The 19,450-nt window shown below is 43.9% G+C and overlaps 1 protein-coding gene across 7 annotated transcripts in view; it reads left to right on the top strand.

The window, feature by feature from the left end:
* The window catches only part of DNAAF11 (dynein axonemal assembly factor 11), a 79,847-nt gene that overhangs the window by 24,467 nt on the left and 35,930 nt on the right, over positions 1–19,450 (top strand). For 5 of the 7 annotated variants that reach the window (XM_006943388.5, XM_045049802.1, XM_045049801.1 and 2 more), the window contains exons 5-8: positions 1,802–2,004; positions 8,616–8,801; positions 11,872–11,949; positions 17,174–17,239. In XM_006943388.5, the coding sequence (XP_006943450.4) occupies positions 1,802–2,004; positions 8,616–8,801; positions 11,872–11,949; positions 17,174–17,239 (533 nt within the window). The remainder of the gene's footprint in view (positions 1–1,801; positions 2,005–8,615; positions 8,802–11,871; positions 11,950–17,173; positions 17,240–19,450) is intronic. The other 2 variants (XM_045049804.1, XM_045049803.1) reach the window with 2 other exon arrangements.

The raw sequence follows: 19,450 nt of genomic DNA, 5'->3' as shown, positions 1-19,450 counted from the left end.
CTGGGGAAAAAACAGGTGGTTTCTAGAGAAAGCCTATACCTGCTTACATTAAACGAGCAATGTTAACTTTCATGTAATTCCAAGAATCTCTGACCTGCGTGTGGCCCCACACTTCTGCAAGAAAACGCACGGATGCACTGGCTTCGCCATAGGCATTTTCTTCTATTCTCAGAGGACGTTTGTTTTTAGACTGCCGTGTCCTGCATAGTCGAGATTGCTGGAGTAACGGAGCACATTTCTTCTAATGTGAAATGTTTTTGATTAAGAGAATGAGTCACTCAGGTAATTGAATCCAGAACATATATTTAGAATAAAATGATAAATGAGCTCAAACATGACCCAAGCTGATCTTCATTATCCAGTGACGTACCAACAAAATGAACTGATGAGAACCAGAATATCACAGAAACAGGCCCTGCACAGAAACAGGCTCATAGCACTATGAGCCACATCCCTGGAAGGGTGCAGGGGCCAGCCCAGCCGAGCCCCGGGTTGCTGCTGTGGCGGTCAGGCTGGAAGCCTGTGACAGCTGTCGGGCACGTGCCCGGCACGAGCAGCCCGTGCACAACAGCCACATGAGTCCTTGTGTCCAAAGCGTATTTTAAATTCTTTTTCCAAATGTCAGCATTGTGATCTTGGTTTATGATTTTACCGATCCCGATAATTTGTTAGATTTCTATTTTACCCAAGCCTCGTGTGTTTTTCCTCGTGCATTAGTTTCCTGTTGCTGCGGTCGTGAGTTACCACAAACGTGGTGGCTTAAGACAACACGGATGTTTGCCGCTACAGTCCCGGAGTCAGGAGTCTGATGTTCAGGTGTTGGCAAGGCTGCGTGCCTTGGGCCGCCCTCCCTCCGGGAGAACTCCTTTCCCCGCACGTTGAGCTTCCGGAGGCTGCCTGCACGTGTGGGCTTGTGGCCCTTGCCTCCAGCCTCAAAGCCGGCAGTGGTGGCTTCCTCTGATCTCTCCCCGATTCTGACCCTGCCACTTCTGCCTCCTTCTTTCCCTAATGAGGACCGTTGTGGTTCCACCGGCCCATCCAGATAATCCAGGATGATCTCTCCATCTTAACACCCTTAACTTAATCACATCGACCAAGACCCTTTTGCCATGGTAGGTAACATTCACAGGAATGAGAAGGTGAACATTCTTGAGGGGCCTACCTTGCATTTCTAATGCCTTACCTCTTTTTATACAATGGGGCTGGGCAAAATACATAGGTGTCTTTAAACTAGTAGCTGTGAAACTTCACATTTTAATTGGTGTTTTTATTTTAGTATTTCAGCTTGGAAAATCACTTTGAAGATACCAGGTATAAACAGTGACCATAACAATTGACAACCTACTGGGTGCATCTTGTTGTCGAGGGTAGAAAATGGGCCCGTTCGGATTGGAGCCCAACTCTGTCTAATATACAAGACCCCCTTTTGTAGAGAGCATTTCGAGGTGGCACCGTTATACTTTGGAGCTGTGGTCTGACCTGAAGCTTTGATGTTCTTTATATAGTGAGCAGGTATAAAATCCATAGACTTGGAGAGCTTGTCACTAATAATTGGTTTCAACAGACAACATACTTATTATTTTACCCATAAAGATACTCTGTAACTCTGTTAATTATATGAAATAGACATTGATTTAGATCAAAGTTTCTGATGTTTCCCATTCATTACTTTGCTTTTAATTCCATATCACCAAGGTGCATTCTTTGTTATTTCTAAATTTACAGTATTCCAGTCAAAGTCAACGTGATTCAAATTGTGACTTTTGAATAACTACACCATGTTGGTTGTTTTTTATTCAAGTGGTTGGACGGTAAAGAAATCGAGCGTTCGGAAAGGATTCAGGCCTTGCAGAACTTTCCAGTAATTGAACAACAAATCAGAGAGCAAGAGGAAGCTTACTGCCTCAAACGGGCCAAAGACAAGGAAGAGGCTCAGAGGAAACTTCGAGAAGAGGATGAAAATGAGGCCAAGGAGAGAAGTCACTCAGTCTTCGAGGGACAGAGGTACGCAGACATCAGTGCCACTCTGTGCGCAAATTACGAGCGTTTACTTTCTACTTAACCTCAGTTAAAAGAAGCTTTTCTCTTCCCAAAGTGTTCACAGTATCATATTTCAGGTGATCGATTTGGAGAATCAATTGTGATGTGACTTTGGGGGGAAGAGTATGAACACCTCATTGTTTGTGACAATTCTCTGAGGCTTTCCTTCCTTCCCAAGTTTCCTTTGCATCTAAAATTATCCTCAGACAAATCTCTATAAGATGCACAGGAAAGATGAGTTAACAGGGGTATTTCAGAAAAGTTAAATGTAAATCACATTATTATAAATCAAACAATTTTGATTGCATCATAAAATATTCTGTTTTGTGAATTATATAATGAATACATTTTAATGTGATTAATAAGCCTCTAAATTGGTCTTTTTTTTACAAGCCAGAATTTTTCACACTTGTTTATTTTAAGTGAATTACAGCCACAGTCAGTTGATCTGATTCCATATGGTGAAAGCTTTAAATAGTTTGAAAACAGAATCTCTTAATCTTGAGAAAATAATAATTATATTTCAGACATGCATAAATACTTAAAAAATCAATAGACACAATAGTTCCACCCAGATTTAATAAATATCAGTAGTTTGCATTTATGCTCTGTATCTTTTTAAAAACGATAAAAAGGTACAACATCACTGAGAGGCTATCCCCTTCTCTCCTCTTCAGTGGGTCCGCCATCCTGAAAGTTAAGTGTGTATTTGGTATAGGTGATCCCATCCATATTTTAGATATATTTGTGGTATAATTATGCCTCCTTGAACAAGAGTGGCTGTGTGTGTGTGCGTGTGTGTGCGTTTAGCACAAACAGTATCTTTCTACAACTTTGCTTTGTATTCAATGTTATGTTGTTGAGATTTTTGCGTATAAAGACAGGTGGGACTAGTTCATTCATTCTGACTCTGTAATCCATTGGATGAACAAATCACAGATTATCCCAGAGCTGATGTTCAAAATATTTAACAGCTAGTGACTCATTGGCCCTGACCAATCAGATGTGCATCAGCTCTAACAACCTGCATGGCCCTCAGAGCTGGGGTCAGCTGCAGACCAGTCCAGGTGCGGACTCCCCTCATTGGATGGCCATCTGGGTGTTTCCCTTCTTCTATTTCTTTCAGACAACATTGCTCATGTCTCCTTATGAAGGTATGAAAGTTTCTCTAGAGCGTTCAGCAGTGACATTGCCACATCATTAATTAGGAACATTTTTCAACCTAATAGTCGTTGCCCAATTGTTTTCTAAAGTGCATTCATTTATACTCCTATATCAACACTATAGGAGACTTCCTAATCTTTGCCAATATTAGATAATATGATATTTAAAAACACTTTTTTTCATGTTTATTTATTATTGAGAGACAGAGACAGAGCATGAGCAGGGGAGGGGCAGAGAGAGGAGACACAGAATCCGAAGCAGGCTCCAGGCTCTGAGCTGTTAGCACAGAGCCCGACGTAGGGCTCCAACTCACAAACTGCGAGATCATTCCCTGAGCCGAAGTCGGACGCTTAACCGACTGAGCCACCCAAGCACCCCAGGATAATATGAGATTTTAAAACATGGACCAATCAAGTTGTTTGTTAAGTAACACCTAATATTTAATTTGTATTCCTAGAATTACCGGTGAGTTTCAGTATCTTAAGTGTCTTCTTAATATTTGTATTGGCTATTCATATACTCTTCAGGCCCTCTGCCTACCTTAAATAAGTTGTTAAGTTTTTTTCTTATTGACTTACAGTTATTTCATATTCTAGATGCGGATTCTTTAGTGTTATGTGCTTTGCAAATATCTTTTTCCAGCCTTTGACTTATCTTTAATTTTAATAAGTGCTTCTGCTTTATAGAATTAAAAAACAGCAATATAGTCAAGTTTGTTTTTGTATTTTTTGGTCTCACTTATGAAATTTTTCCTTTAGGCAACGTTTCATTACTCCAGTGTCCTATCTGTCTGTGTGGAATTAAGCTGTGACTACGGTGGGTAGTAGGATACCTGTCATTTCCCATATGGGTAGCTGATTGCTCCATTATTAAGGTGCTATTCTCCTGATCTGTAACACCACCCTTCCCATATACCCTTTACATGCGTACTCGTGTGTCCATTTCTGGGCTCCCTGGACTGCTCCGTGGATGTACCTTCATGTGGTTTTAATCTGTAGATTTATGGTAAATCTTGATATTTGGTAGGAGGTATTCCCGTGTTTCAGATTTATCTCGGCTGTTCTTAGCCCTTTACTTTTCTGTTAGGAGTTTACAATCTGCTATTCAAATTCCCTAAAAAATCCCTAGTATAATTTTGATTGAAATTGCATTCAATTTATATGTTAATTAGGAGAAAGTTGACATCTTCATGACTTTGATTCTTTCCTTGCTGAACTGTGGAATAGCTTTCTCTATTTATTTAGACCTTCTTCTGAGTCCTTCAATAAGGTTCTATAATTTTTCTCTATAAAGGTTTTCTTTTATTAGATTTATCTCTAAGTATCTTGTATAATGGCATTTTTAAAATACTCTTGTAATTGGTTCTTGCTGTTGGATAAAGAGGCGAATATACTGATATTGTATTAAGCAATCTTGCTGACCTTTTTAAAAAGGTGCCGTAGTCTGTAGATGATCCTGTGTTTTTTCTTTCTTCTTTTTTTTAATGTTTATTTATTTTTGAGAGAGACAGAGACAGAATGCGAGTGGGTTGGGGCAGCGAGAGAGGGAGACACAGAATTCAAAGCAGGCTCCAGGCTCCGAGCTGTCAGCACAGAGCCTGACGCGGGGGCTCGAACTCACGAGCTGTGAGTTCATGACCTGAACCGAAGTCCGTCGCTCAACCCACTGAGCCACCCAGGCGCCCCTGATCCTGTGTTTTCTATGTGGAAAAACACTTTTTTTTTTTTTAAATAAATGGCAACTTTTAAAGAATTTCCAATCCTTAGGCCTCTGCTTTGTAGTTTTCTTTATGGTGCCTGCTAAGGCCCCAGTAGAGGGCGAAATGGCAGCAGTGAGAGTGAGAATCTGTATCTGGTTCTGACTTTAAAAGGAAGGTTTCCAATTTCTCATCAGTAAGTAACACATTTGCTGTGGGGTCTTGGTAGAGTTAAGTGAATTTCCTTTGATTCCAAGTTGATGAAGCGCTCTTATCATCACAGATGCTGGATCTTATGAAATGCTTTCTTTTTTTTTTTTTTTTTTGGCATCTATTGAGATAATCATGTTTGTCTATTAATGTGTTGAGTCACATTAATATATTTCCCAATATTAAGCCATCCTTGAATTTCCAGAAGAAACTCACTTTGTCTGTGATATATTTGTAATAGATTTCTGCATTCATTTTTCTAATATTTTATTTATAATATTTAAACCTACGTTCGTGAGTTTATGCTGTAATATTCTTTTTTCACTGCATTTTTCCCAGTGTTTTGCGTCAGTTGTAACGGGCACATAAAATGTGTTGGGGATCATCTATTCTTGCTTCATACAAGTTGACAAATGTTGACGGCGGGCTGTCGCTTGCATTGAGTAGAAGCACACGGCTGGGTTGGTTTCTTGCCCTATTACTTCTCCACAGGACTGACTGGTCCTTCCGTTCCTCCCATGACTGCATTCAGCCTATTTGCACAGACACCCAGACATTCTGGCGGACGGTCATCAAAATAGTGAATCATCCGCTTAGTCAGAAAGGAGTAGGGAGCCACTCCCTTTTAACGCTGCAAGAAGAAATGCCATAAAGATGTAGGGGGCGACTGCAAGAAGGGGAGACAGTCATCTCACCCCTTGACTAGAGGCAGCCTCCTTCCAGCCTGGAGACTTGAAATGATGTGATGTGTCCTGGAATAGCCTAGAGCAGGAGTGTCAGGAGAGTGGGCGTCAATGGAATCAACTCACGCCTCAGCATCTGTCATGTCGAGGATTTGGGAATACCCCATGGGCCAAGTACACATGGTAGAAGGAACTGCATTTGGCTCTCTTTGAAAGGATACTGTCCAAGTGAGTAGCGGCAATGAGGGACCGTGGGGTGGACTGTCAGTGGCCCAAGCTGAGCTGTCATAAATGACCAGCCGGGTAGTATGTTGGTCACTCTGATAGGGAACAGTGTACTTGGAAGGCCATTGTAATGTCTCTGAGAACCAGTAAATGTGCTCAGAAGACAAAACCGGTAACTGGGCATCGGCCCTAGAAAGGGAGCCAGGTGCCAAGGTGTAAGAGCATCAGTGTCAGATGAGATGTTTGCCTCCTTCTCCCCATCCATTGTCCCAGGCCCAAATTTCTGAAGTCGGGGGGACCTGAAGAAGCCACCGAGGTGGGATACAGAGGGAAGGAGTAGATGAGCGAAGGGGGGTTGGCGTAGCCCGTGCCCCTCTCCCCGTGCACAGCCCAGTCATGAGCTAGGTGAGGGGTGAGGGGTTTGGCAAGGGCTTCGATTTGGATGTAAGTGAAGTTTTGTTTAAACTGTAGGCCTTTGGGTGGCTCAGTCGGTTGAGCATCAGACTCTTGATTTCAGCTCAGGTCACAATCCCGGCGTGTGGGATAGAACTCGAGTCGGGCTCTGCGTTGAGTGTGGAGCCTGCTTGGGATTCTCCCTCTCCCTCCCTCTCTCCCTCTCCTCTCTACCCCTCTCACTCCCTCTCTGTCTAAAATATAATAAATTAAATTAAATTGTAGGCCTCTAATTCCCGAAAATGAGTGTTGGCGGAGATGGGACTCTTCTAAATGGGACCATAGGGCTGTGGGATGTGCTCACGAGTGGGAAGAGAGTTCTGAGAGCACAGATGTGAAGGAAGTGGCTGAAGAGCCCGTTTTTGTTTGTACCCTGATGAGATCAGTCTGTTTTGTCACCTGGCTGCTCACATTCCCATGCATTTTGCCTTCGGAGACTTAAGTTATTTAGCTGATATTTCTATAGTTTTTCTTAAGTGCAATGATGTTTATGTGTATTATTATCTTTTTACATTTTACAAAATAGAAAAGTGAACCAATTAGTCACTTTCCAGCAAAAAACAATCCTTTTAATTTTTTTTTTAATGTTTATTTTTGAGAGAGACAGAGTGTGAGTGGAGGAGGGGCAGAGGGGCAGAACAAGAGGGAGACACAGAATCCAAAGCAGGCTCCAGGCTCTGAGCTGTCAGCACAGAGCCTGACGTGGGGCTCGAACCCACAAATCGCAAGATCATGACCTGAACCGAAGTCAGACGCTTAACAGACTGAGCCACCCAGGCGCCCCCAAAAACAAATTCTTCTTTTTTTTTAAACAAATTATTTTAACTGGAAATGGAACCAATTATTTCAGTGATGATTACCTAGGATGTGATAGGATATTATAAATCCCCTTAATAGATTGCCTTTTCAACACCATAGAGAACTGTAGCTATATGGCAAAGTATTCATTTTCAGAAGTTTGCATTATTTTGCTTATTAAACGAGTTACATTTTGTAATATGCAAAAAAATGTAAGCAGATATTATTCTCTGTTCTATTTATATTGTTCAAACCTCATGCTCTAGTACTTTTGGTCTATCCCTTCAGAAAGCATCTTATCTGAAGGTCAACTAAATGAGCCTTTTGTGTTATCTCGTTTCAGTAACAATAACAAAACGTAACATTCAGTGAGCGCTTCCTGTTTGTCATGCTTGGTACTCAAGGCTTCATGTGGATTTTTTCATGCAATGTTATTTCGAAATAGAGTGTATGTTGCAGGGAGAGGTGAGGAACACTGTTCCCCAGTGCTTACTATGTGAACGGTGTCATTTTTGCTCTGCTAGAATAGGATCTCCTGAAAGGACTGTCATTGTCTGTCTTGCCTAGGCTTGGATCTCTGGTGCCGGGCACAGAGGAGATGCTCAAGAAATATTTCTCGAATCCACGTTGGATGACTGTTGAATATCTCATATACCCGTTTGATGTCAGAGACACCATAGAACTCTTTGACAACCCACAAAACATGAATAAAAAAAGAGCACACAGCACTGTTCCTATACAAAGCTATGAAATCAGAAGTTGTCCATAAAAAACCATGCCACGAATCTCCTATATCCCACTGGAGAATTTTGGAGAGAGAGCATCATTAAACAACCTGGAACTAATATGATGTAATTTGCCTGTTGACAAGACTCCTCTGGGAGCAGTGTGGAGGCAGGAATTGAGGAGTCCCAGCCTGGAAGTGGGGTGCTTGGGAAGGCCCAGTTGTCCCTGAGTTTGATCATCAGAACCTCTTGCAAGCTGTCATAAAACACAGATTCCTGGGCCCAACCCCACATCTATTGAGTAGACTTTCTGGTGGGAGGTCGAGGCATCTGTGCCCTTAACACGGCTCCACAGGTGACTCACATCCCACCAGCCTGGGAGCTTCTCATCCGATCACTGCACTATGCCCCGTGTTAGATGATGAGGGCCTGTCCCATTTGGGACAGTACGTTCATCCAGCATGGCTTACGTTGGCTCTCTTTCAGAGGTGTTTTGTCACTCAAAGGTACGAAGACAACACAAGAAAAGTGTGTAAGAGATTGAAGGGCGGCATTTAGGATGAAACTCAGACATCCAGTACTGGTCTCACATGCTCTGTGTGTCTGTTTGTTCTCTCCCAGCCCGTTTTCAGGAGAGCACAAAGACCATGTCCAGGAAGGACAAGAAGGGGAATACAACCAAAAGAGATTCAAGGACAATGAGGATGACCTGGAATTCTGGAACAAGCCCTCTTTGTTTACTCCTGAATCTAGATTGGAAACACTTAGGCATATGGAAAAACAACGGAAAGACCAAGAAAAATTAAGGTATTCCACAGTGAGGCAATGCCCTGCTATGGACTGTATTTTCTTGATTGCACAGGGTTTACTCCTTCTCTGTGTTCAATCTTTGCTAGCCATCACTTAATTGACTTGGCTTCTAAGTTCAGCTTCCTGTTGAATTGTGTCTACTGACATTTGTTAATATCAAACTGCCTTCTTTAGGATGTCATGAATTATGGCATTTTACGTAGGGTCTTGTTTGGATGTCTTTAATTTTTTTTCTGTTTTTTTCTCCTTGTTGATACCTTTATTTTATTTTTATTATTATTATTTTTTTAATTTACATCCAAATTAGTTAGCATCTAGTGCAACAGTGATTTCAGGAGTAGATTCCTTAGTGCCCCCTACCCATTTAGCTCATCCCCCCTCCCACAACCCCTCCAGCAACCCTCAATTTGTTCTCCATATTTATGAGTCTCTTCTGTTTTGTCCCCCTCCCTGTTTTCATATTATGTTTGTTTCCCTTCCCTTATGTTCATCTGTTTTGTCTCATAAAGTCCTCATATGAGTGAAGTCATGATTTTTGTCTTTCTCTGACTAATTTCACTTAGCATAATACCCTCCAGTTCCATCCACGTAGTTGCAAATGGCAAGATTTCATTCTTTTTGATTGCCGAGTAATACTCCATTGTATATATAAACCACATCTTCTTTATCCATTCATCCATCGATGGACATTTGGGCTCTTTCCATCCTTTGGCTATTGTTGATAGTGCTGCTGGATGTCTTTTGGATGTCTTTAATTTTTTTTTTTTAACAATTTTCAACGAATCAAGCAGTAGGGATGTCCCGGGTTAGAGATACTGATTACCATGGCACCGAGGAAAAGGCCACTTTGCGGGACGAATAAGTTCCGTTGTGTCTCATAATTTGCAAAATTAGAAAGCAGTCTTATGAGGCATTGTTTTCCCAGTACAACCGTCTTGGACATTCAACAGCACGCTTTCACTTCTGAAACTGTTTAGATCGAACTTGACGATTTGTTAGAAGCTCGAACGCTTATGCTCTGATTGTCAGGGAAGCTTTTTAAAAGCTCAACTCGGTGTCATTCCATTTCATGTCATCGCTCAAATCTAGTACGTAAAATGTATCACTTACGGAAATGCTTACAATTCGTGTGCTTGGGGATGGGATCACTTAGCTCTGAAATACCGTCGTCTGCACGGCAGTTACAGGCGCGAAGCCCAGTGTCTTTCCCTGTGATTGTCGCCTGCGAGCAAGAAGCTGAAGGAGTGAACACAACCATTAGCAATCTCTGCTGCTTTCATACAATTTTATTCAGTAGCTAGATAGGGAGGTACAAAAACGAGAATTGAATTTTATCCAAAATGCTTGTTTGTGAAATTTGGTGGTCTGTATACGGTGAGGCCACCCAGTGCTTTGGGGAGAGCATCGGAAAACATCAGAAAATGTGGGTCCACGTGGCAACTCTGCTGCTTACTCTCTGTGCGATGTCGGCAAATACCCAACTTCTCCTCAACTCCTTCCTCGTCTGTTAAACAGGGATTCTCTCCCTGCCTTCCCTACTCCACTGTGTGGTTGAGAGAATCATAGGAGCCAATAAATGCAAAAGTGGTCTGCAGACTTAAGAACCTTCTGCAATGGAAATTCTACATGTTTTTATATAATATGTATTGTATTTCCAACATATATACACATATACACCCATGTATATGCAATATATGTCTATATGTATGCATGCCGGAAATGTATACATAGTACAGTATATCATATAATACATTGTATTGAGCCTGAAACCAGGAAAAAAAAATTCCTCTCCCTGATAGCCTAAAAATAAAATACAGCTGGGTTGGATAGAAGACCAAGCCACTCTGTGCAAGTACACAGTGGCGTTCCCAGTCCCATGGGTCCCTGCGATGTTTGCCCCTTCTGGAGGATGCCCCTGGATTGTCCTCGTCATGGAGACTAATGTGGTACATGGACACATTAACTTACCTGGACCGGGAGAACCAGCTTAAAATGCAGCAAAATGTGAATAAATGTACATTTTCATATAAAGTTCACTATCCAAAATCGGGATTAGAAGAATGGAAATCCAAGGCAAAGACTTGCCTACAGTTCTGTCATCTACACACATTCCTCCATGTGGTTTTGTAGAGCTTTTCCATATAGGCCTTTTTAGGTTTTTATAGATCTTCAGTGATGTTGAAATAGCTAGGACTATGCTCTACATTTTTCATGTTATCTCATGAGCCTTTCCTATCTGCACTGTTTCTTTTCCTCCATCCACATTTTCTACCACTTTTTAGACCAGTGAGGTAAAGAACAGACACGTGTTTTTAACAACCGCAAAATATTTCATAGCATGAATATAGTTAGGCCACTGACTCCTCCGTTGATGGGTTTTCCTCATAGCTCCAGAGTTTTGCCACTATGAGTAATTCTGTGATAGACATTTGTTTATGTAGAATCTCATGTACTGGTATTTTTATTTCTATAGAGTCGAATCTACTTGGCATTTTAAAAATTATAATTTTTTTAAAAGTTCATTTATTTGTTTTGGGAGGGGGGGGCAGGGAGAGAGAGAGAGAGAGAGAGAGAAAATCCCAAGCAGGCTCTGTGCTGACAGCCACGAAGGGTTCAGTCTCATGAACCATGAGACCATGACATGAGCCAAAGCCAACAGTCAGATGCTCAACTGACTGAGCCACCCAGGCACCCCTAAAAATTAAAACTTTAATTAAAGCAGAGGCTATATCCACCAATGGAGAATCGACAGTTATCTGGGTAAATCATGCATAAAATAGATGAATTTAAATATTCATGGATATTTCATGAAAAAGAGGATTTTTTCCCCCTTTTGAATTAACTGCCAAATTGTCTAGGTCACATTTTTGCCTTAAAGATATAGATAACGATCATAAAGAAATCTGCCCTGTCAATTCCCAGCGTAGGAGTAACAGAATGGACTTCATAATGGTGAATTATTCATGTATTCACAAATGCCTGATCAATTTTTCTTAAACGGTGTCACAAAAATATTCCTTTTACGTTGTTTTTCTCTCTCCCCACTGCCCTTTGCTCCCATCTCAAGTGGAAAGAAGAAGAAAGTGAAACCACCCAGAATTTTGATCACCGAAGATGGAAAAGTGTTGAATGTGAACGACCCCAAGTACGTGAGGCCAAAGAGAGGCTTGAAGAAGTCAAGCGCATGGGGGTGGTCCTGATGATGGTTTCCGTTGCGGGTTTGCTTCGCGGAGAATATATCTAAGCATTCTTCACAAGCTCGAGGAGCCCGATAAGAATGTCATTTTGTGCATAGTTGAGAGTAGAACATCTCTGATGTTTTCGAGTGCATAACGTTATATTTCATTTTCTTGGTGTTCAGAAAATGATCTTGACATATGGGAATCTTAGTTATGTATCCGCGGAAACTTTGGGCCCCATACGCTTTTCTGCCTGAAAATTCCACGTGCATTATTGTTATGTCTATTAATTTGTAAAGCGCCACACGAACAAGCTGGCTGAGAGTATTGGTACCTTTCCTATGTGTCCCTCTACTGGACGCTCTGGGACACATCTACAAAGCACGTGAGAGCTGAGGAAAGAAACTGATGGAGATCCTTCAGGGACGTTAATGAGAGAGGGAAAATATTCGACCTGGAAATGCTCAAGTGTAATGATGGCTGCCCTATCTGGCTGTCTTAAAATCTAAAACTAGAAAGCAGGCAAAATTTAAAAAACCAAAAAAGGCCATTTATAGCCAAAATACCGACCAAAAAGCCTTTGGACTAAACCTCGTTGGCTTCATTTCATTGCTCAAAGCCTGTTTCTTTTCAGTACTTCGTTTTCGACACCAGGACCAGGATAAAGAGACCGTCCTGATCATTTCCAGGCATCGTGTTTTCCATCTGCGTGGCAATCTTACATGCCAGGCAGTATTTCCTTCTCAGAGGTTCAAAGCCTGAGCCTGGGAGACGTAGAGTGGCTTGTCCAAGGCCACGTAGCTCATAGATGGTGTGACTGACTTGCTCGTGCTAACCCAGCTCTAGTGACTTCCGTGATCAAGTTCATATCTACCAGCCCCTCACACACACAGCCCTTCTCTCTCCTGCAGAAATTAACGTAGCCCGAGACACGATACTAAGCATGAGGATATGGCAGTGAAGATGACAGGTGTCTGCATTCACTGAGCTCAGAAATCTAGTGGGAAGATTGTCTCTCAGCCTATAGCAGGGGGCTTAAGGGAGACCCTCAGAGCCCTCTGGGCCCCTGGTGAGACCACCTCTCCCCCCACCACACTGCCCACGTTACCTGCCCCTCCTGCTAACCGTATTGAGGGGGGTTCTGTGAAGAACTGAACACCTCCTCCTCCCAACTTCCATCCTGCTGTCATCACCCTTCCTTGCCCTCCTGGGTCATCCGTCACCACCAGAAACTTAGTCCCCTGTGGCTCTGTACACCTCATTCTCTTCCCCCCTGCTGACCCCTCCTTCCCTGCCTCTGTGCCCTCTGGAGTATGTGTTGGTCAGCAAAGCCTCGATCCTCAACCTTGTCTCTCAACGTCCCTTTCATCTTCTTTCACTAAGGGAAACTCAGGGTTCTGCTTCCACAGCTGCCCTCCATATTCTCCCTCGCCACGTACATACACCACGAGGAAAGTTGAACCTGGTAGCCACTCTCAGACCATTTTTCTTCCCTTTCCCTAAAAGTTCCCAGCCCCCTTAGAGCCGGGGCCGTCTAGATAATACCACCTCCGTCCTTATTGCGGTCGTGCGCTTAGCCCTGCCCAGCCCTCACACTCGCCCTCTGCCCCACTCGCTGCAGAAGACCGTGTTCACCCCCCCACCGCACCCCCCGCCCGGACAAGTGTCTCTCTGTCTCTCTCTCTCTGCCTCCTCTGCCTCTCCTCCCATCACTGGTCATGTGACTTTGTCCTACTTGCAGACAATCCACCAAAGCCTTGCTTTTTCCCTCGCCCCGCTGCCTCACTCCCTGCCATCGTTCCCTCCCTCAGCCAGCCACACGATCCACTCTTATTCTCAGATCTTCCATCTTCTATATCTCTTCCGCCTCCAGAATCTTCCCTCGAGTGTCCCACTGGGCACCACCTCCTGTGCTCCCGGGGAGCGCCCTGCACGCCCAACAATCAGAAGCCCCATTAAGAACAGGAATCTGTTCAGCCTGCTGGTTTTCTGCCTGCCTCCCCTCTCCCCTCGTGTTCTTATCTTCTGTCACGCCGCTATGCTTTTATGGTTCGTCTCAGAGATTCGTCCTTGACATGGATCTTCAAGTCCCTTGTCCTTCTTTCCTTCCCGCGTCCTCTCTCGTAATCTCAACCAAATCTACCATGCCATCTGTTGCTGGACTTGCCCTCGTGAGGCTGGAGGAAAACATTCAACTCTCCCTGCCGGTCTTACTGTAAATTTGCCACCATAGATCTCTAGCGGACTTCCGGCAATCATGTTGTACTTTCTTGGGTAATTCACTCCTCTGATTTCCCGTAGCCTGCTTTCACACTGCCTGCTCCCTTCTTTCTTCCATTCTGTGGTCCTGACTGGGACCTTGTTTCTTACTCCATAAACAGAAGCAATCAGAAGTTTTCCCATCTGATTTACCAGTGTCCCTGGACCTGTCCACATACTCTCTTGCCTCCTGCTGCAGTGGGTGGACTTCCCCTACAGAGTGACTCTCTCTGCTGGTGGACTGATCCCAAACCTCTTCCTGTAGAGGACTTGCTTCTGCAATGATTCCTTCTCTTCCGGATCACTTGTCTCCCTCCTACCAAATTGCTCTCATCAGTATACGCATGTTGTGACATCGTGTATCTTTGTTTTAAGTTTTATTTATTTATTTTGAGAGAGAGAGAGAGAGAGAGACCATGAGCAGGGGAGTGGGAAGAGAGAGAGAATCCCAAGCAGGCTCCACACCAGCAGCGTCCAGCACGACTTGGGGCCCAAACTCACGAACCATGAGATCATGACCTGAGCCGAAACCAAGAGTCAGATGCTTAACCGACTGAGCCACCCAGGTGCCCTGATATTGTCCATCTTCAAAAAAAAATAAGAAAGCTCCCTTTCTGCAGTTTCCCTTGCAGCATCAGCCCTATTTCTCTGCCCCTCTTTATAGCTGCTGTTCCTCATGGAGATGCCTGGACTCGGTCACCAGTTCCCTACTTCGCTTTCCTTCTTAAAACCATGTCTGCATATCCTGTCACATAAAACTTTTGTAGTTACATCATTTCTATATGTTCACATCAGCTCTCTGTTCTCTGTTCACCTCACATCTATGTTTTCTGTTTACATCATCTCTGTGTTCTGTGTTCACATCATCCCCATGTTCCGTGGTCATATCATCTCCGTGTTCCATGGTCACATCATGTCCATGTTCCATGGTCACACCATCTCCATGTTCTGTGTTCTCATCATCTCTGTGTTCCATGGTCACATCATTTTTGTGTTCTGTGGTCACATTATCCCTATGTTCAGTCACATCATTTAAAAACTCAGGCCCTATGTACTTGACCCAGCAAATTTGACCAAACTGATCATCATCTTCCTTCTTAAAGCAATTTCTTCCCTTTGCTTCAGATTCTTTGGCCTTATTACCTGCTCGTCTTCATAGGCTTTGCCAGATTCTCTTTGTGATGTACCTAAGTGGTGGCCAACTCCTCAGCTGCCTTCTTGTTTCACGTTGACTCTATGAAGCTCTCACCAAATTCCATGGCTTTAAACACCATCTGTACATTACAACCAGATCCAACCTCTTCCCTGAACTCAAGGCTTGGGTTTAATGAGCTATTTGTCCTCGCCATATGATTATAAGATAGGTATTATAAACTTACCATGAGAGAAACAGAAGTCCTAATTTCTATCCCCATGATCACTTTCTGTCTCGTTCCCCAGCGTTCTCCAACTCAGTAGCAAGCATCCACCTTGGATTCATCCTTGACTCTTCTCTCTGTCATGTTATCAGTGACCTTATAATTTCTTCCTTCCATATCACCTGAATCCATGGCTTGTCACTAACGCCATCCCCCACCACCTTAGAACGTGTCATCTGCCTCTTGCCCGGAGAGTTGCAGTAGCTTGCTAAGTAGTCTTTGTAGTTCATGACTGGGTCTCCCATAGTCTCTTCCATCCAACTGGAGGAAGAAGAAGAGAGGGAGAAAAGGACACATGCGCCCTCTCTTTAAGGAAATTCCTAGAGAGTGCCATATAATGCTCTCCTTCAGGGAACTAAATCACATGACTATATCCAGCTGCGGGGGGCGCAGGAAAGTGTCACCTTTATTCTGCACGGCCATGTTCCTGGTTAAAATCAGGGGTCCTATTACTGTGGAGAAAGGGGAAGTGGACCGTGAGGGAATGAATAGCAATCTCTACCGTAGAAAACCTCTCTGAAATTACCTTTCAAATGATCTGCGAAGAGAGAGTTCAAGTTGGCTGGCTGGACAATTGGGGCATAAGCAATCAAGGCAGAGGGACCGGCACATAAGAAAGCTCCTGAGAGGAGATCACAAAGGGATGGGTCATTTGAGCAACTGAAGGAGTCCCGCATGGCTGGGTCATTGAAAGCACCAAAAGGGACGGCCCCACACGGGCATCTTGCTGATGGCCAAATTGTTCCAAACGATTTAGCATACATCCTTTAATATTGTTTTACTATATACTTTACAGAATGGTATGACAAGTGAAATGCTCAAAATAAATCAGCCAAATAATTCTGAATGGTATGTTGACACTATGGAAGTTATACCTCAGACCGAGCCCTACGGTATAGTTGAAAGATGTAGGGCTTTGAAATCCTGCCTCTCCAGGCTCACATGGCCGCCTTCCCAGCTGTGTCAACCTCTCTGAACCTCTGTTTCTTCGTCTATATGGAGGTGATAGATCATGGGCAGTGTCTCAGCATTTTCCAAGGTGGTGCAAAGGTCAACAATGAAAGGAGAAAAAAAAAAGATGGCAAGGAGAAAGAAGGAAGACAGGACTATTTAAAACTGAAGGGATAGAACGCTGGGTAAGGGAGGCAGATATGACATTTTCTTCCCCATAAACAATCCCAGCGTTTTAGTTTTGCTTCTAACAAACTTGAATGAAATCGAAAAGAAAGCTTTAACCACCAGATGTCTCTATCTCTGCACCAATGCTACTTTTTTTGTATGTAGTTTGCCTTAGGATTCTCACATTTCAACAAGGTAAATAAATAATTTATGCGTGTATTGTAGGTTTCCGTTGAGAGTTTTAAATAACACCTCCCAGAATAAGTTTGTCATCGGGGATTAGTATATACTTATTACCAAGTTTACTTTTGATAAGGGGTGGGATACCTGTACGGTATTGCTAAAGACGTCATCTTTTTTTTTTCTTCCCCCCAACGGATTGATTGTTCCTTAGACTTGACTTCTCCTTGGAAGATGATGAAAAACGTCACCAGATCATCCTGGACCTTGCTGTCTATAGGTAAAGTCATTTTATTATGGGTTTACTTAATGGCTTCTCTGGTGTCATTCTCAGTGCCATCTCTTGAGTCCTGAAGTATTTTGTAATGGAATTTGGTTTGCCAAACGAAGTTTTGTTTTGTTTTTTAAGCCCGAGAACTTACCGTAATTTTAAAAAGCATGGAAATGAAAACAAAGGCAGAGGTAAATAAACCCATAATCCCAGGGCTACGAACTTTGGACTTTCTGTTTGGAAGGCAGAGTTTCGTTATTTACTTTTAACCTTTTTTGTAATTTTTAAAAATGTTTATTTATTTTTGAGAGAGAGAGAGACAGAGCATGAGCAGGGGAGGGAGGGGCAGAGGTAGAAAGAGACACAGAATCAGAAGCAGGCGACAGGCTCTGAGCTGTCAGCACAGAGCCCGGCATGGGGCTCGAACTCTCGAGCTGTGAGATCATGCCCTGAGCCAAAGTCAGAGGCTTAACCAACTGAGCCACCCAGGTGCCCCTACTTTTAATTTTTTAAATCCTGTTTGTGAGGGAGGGCGCATGAACCGGGGGAAGGGGCAGAGAGACAGGAGAGAGAGAATCCCAGGCAGGCTCTTCACCCAGCCCATGACTTTGGGATCACCACCTGAGCTGAAACCAAGACTCTAAAGCTCAACCGACTGAGCCACCCTGGCCCTGCCGCTCAGGCCTAGTTTACATAATTGTCACAGCTTTGCTGTTTCCTAACGCTGATACCACGGGCCCCTCGGCTTTCCCTACTGCCGCTGTCCTTTTATATTCCTCCTTGTTTTTTCCAAATCACTCTGATGTGACAGTAAGCACCAGGCAGCGGGTGGTGGCCCCTGCCTCCCAGTCCCCTCTTAGAGACCCAGGGGTACCCCCTGCAGCTTTTTTTTTTTTTTTTTTTTTTTTTTACCTCCAGCAGACACTTTTTCCCCTGGCTGCGTCCCTGCCTCATTTCTTTAGGATCGTAGGTTTCGGCTCACTGTCCTTCATGCGTCTGACTTCAGGGTCCACGTATAGGGTCTTTCCACTTCTTCAGCCTTTTCAAGACACAATGGTGCCTCGGGACTTTGCACCCATGCATCCCTCTGCCTGCACCGCCATCACCCTGGGTGCCCACGTGGCTGGCTGCCTCACTTCCTGCGGGCCTCTGGTCACATGTCACTTCATTATGGAGGCCCCTGTGCCCTGCTATCCGATGTAAAACAGTGCCTACCCCTACCCCAGCACTTCCTCCCACCTCTTGGCGCTTTTTGATTTCTACCTGACAAACTGTTAATTTACTTGCATTTTTTTTAAATGTGCGGCCAAGGCAGGAACTTTGTTCGGCCCTCCTTATGTCTCCAGCACCCACAAGGTGTGAGTGCAGGAACGAATGAACGCCTGAGTGAGTGAATGAATGAATACTGGTAATGGGATAATGGGAGCCAGTGAACATTCACTGCATGCATTTTAATACAGTCCTCTCTCTTTCTAAGGCCCGTTTTGTGGGCTCTATCTCATCTGATCTTCCAGTAACCCAGTGAAGGAAGAGGGATTGTTATCCTGACATTTATCCAAAAGGGAGTAAATTTCCAGAGAGCGAGTCTTGTCAAAGTAACTACAGTAATCAGAGGGGCCAGGACATGTACTCACAGCCCGACGTCCCACTTTGTTTGCTTGTGGTAAAATACACATAACTTAAAACTCGCCACTTCAGCCATCTCAAGTGTCCGATTCGGAGGCACTCGGTAACTTCACGATGCCGTGAGGCCTTACCACCGCTGAGCCCCAGGACAGCCTCATCACCGCAGGACGGAAGCGCATGGCCACTAAGTGGTCATTTCACAGGGAAATGAGAAACGTACCCTGTGCCCTGGCACCCGCGAGCCTGCGCTCTGTCTCTATAGATTTGCCAATTCTCGATACTTCGTATAAACGGAATCACTTGTGGTCTTGTGTCCTTTCGCGTAGCGTAACGTCTTCGGGGCTCATCTGTGTTGTAGCGGGTATTAGAATTCCCTTCCTCTTTGCGGCCGAGTAGTACTCCATTGTCTGCACGGACCACGTTTCTGTTCACCCACTCACCGGTTGATGCCATTTGGGTTGTTTCCACCTTCGGCTCTGGTGAGGAAGGGCTAGTCCTTCGCGTGTTCCTTCCTTCTCATGACAAGATGCCCCGTCTCACCGCCGCCAGTCCATCTGCCTTTAAAGAGCGCCCAGCTCTTCTCCTGATTTCATG

This window comes from Felis catus, chromosome F2, assembly GCF_018350175.1.
Source record: "Felis catus isolate Fca126 chromosome F2, F.catus_Fca126_mat1.0, whole genome shotgun sequence".
NCBI classification, from domain to species: Eukaryota; Metazoa; Chordata; class Mammalia; order Carnivora; family Felidae; genus Felis; species Felis catus.
This window is presented reverse-complemented; position numbering and strand designations above follow the sequence as displayed.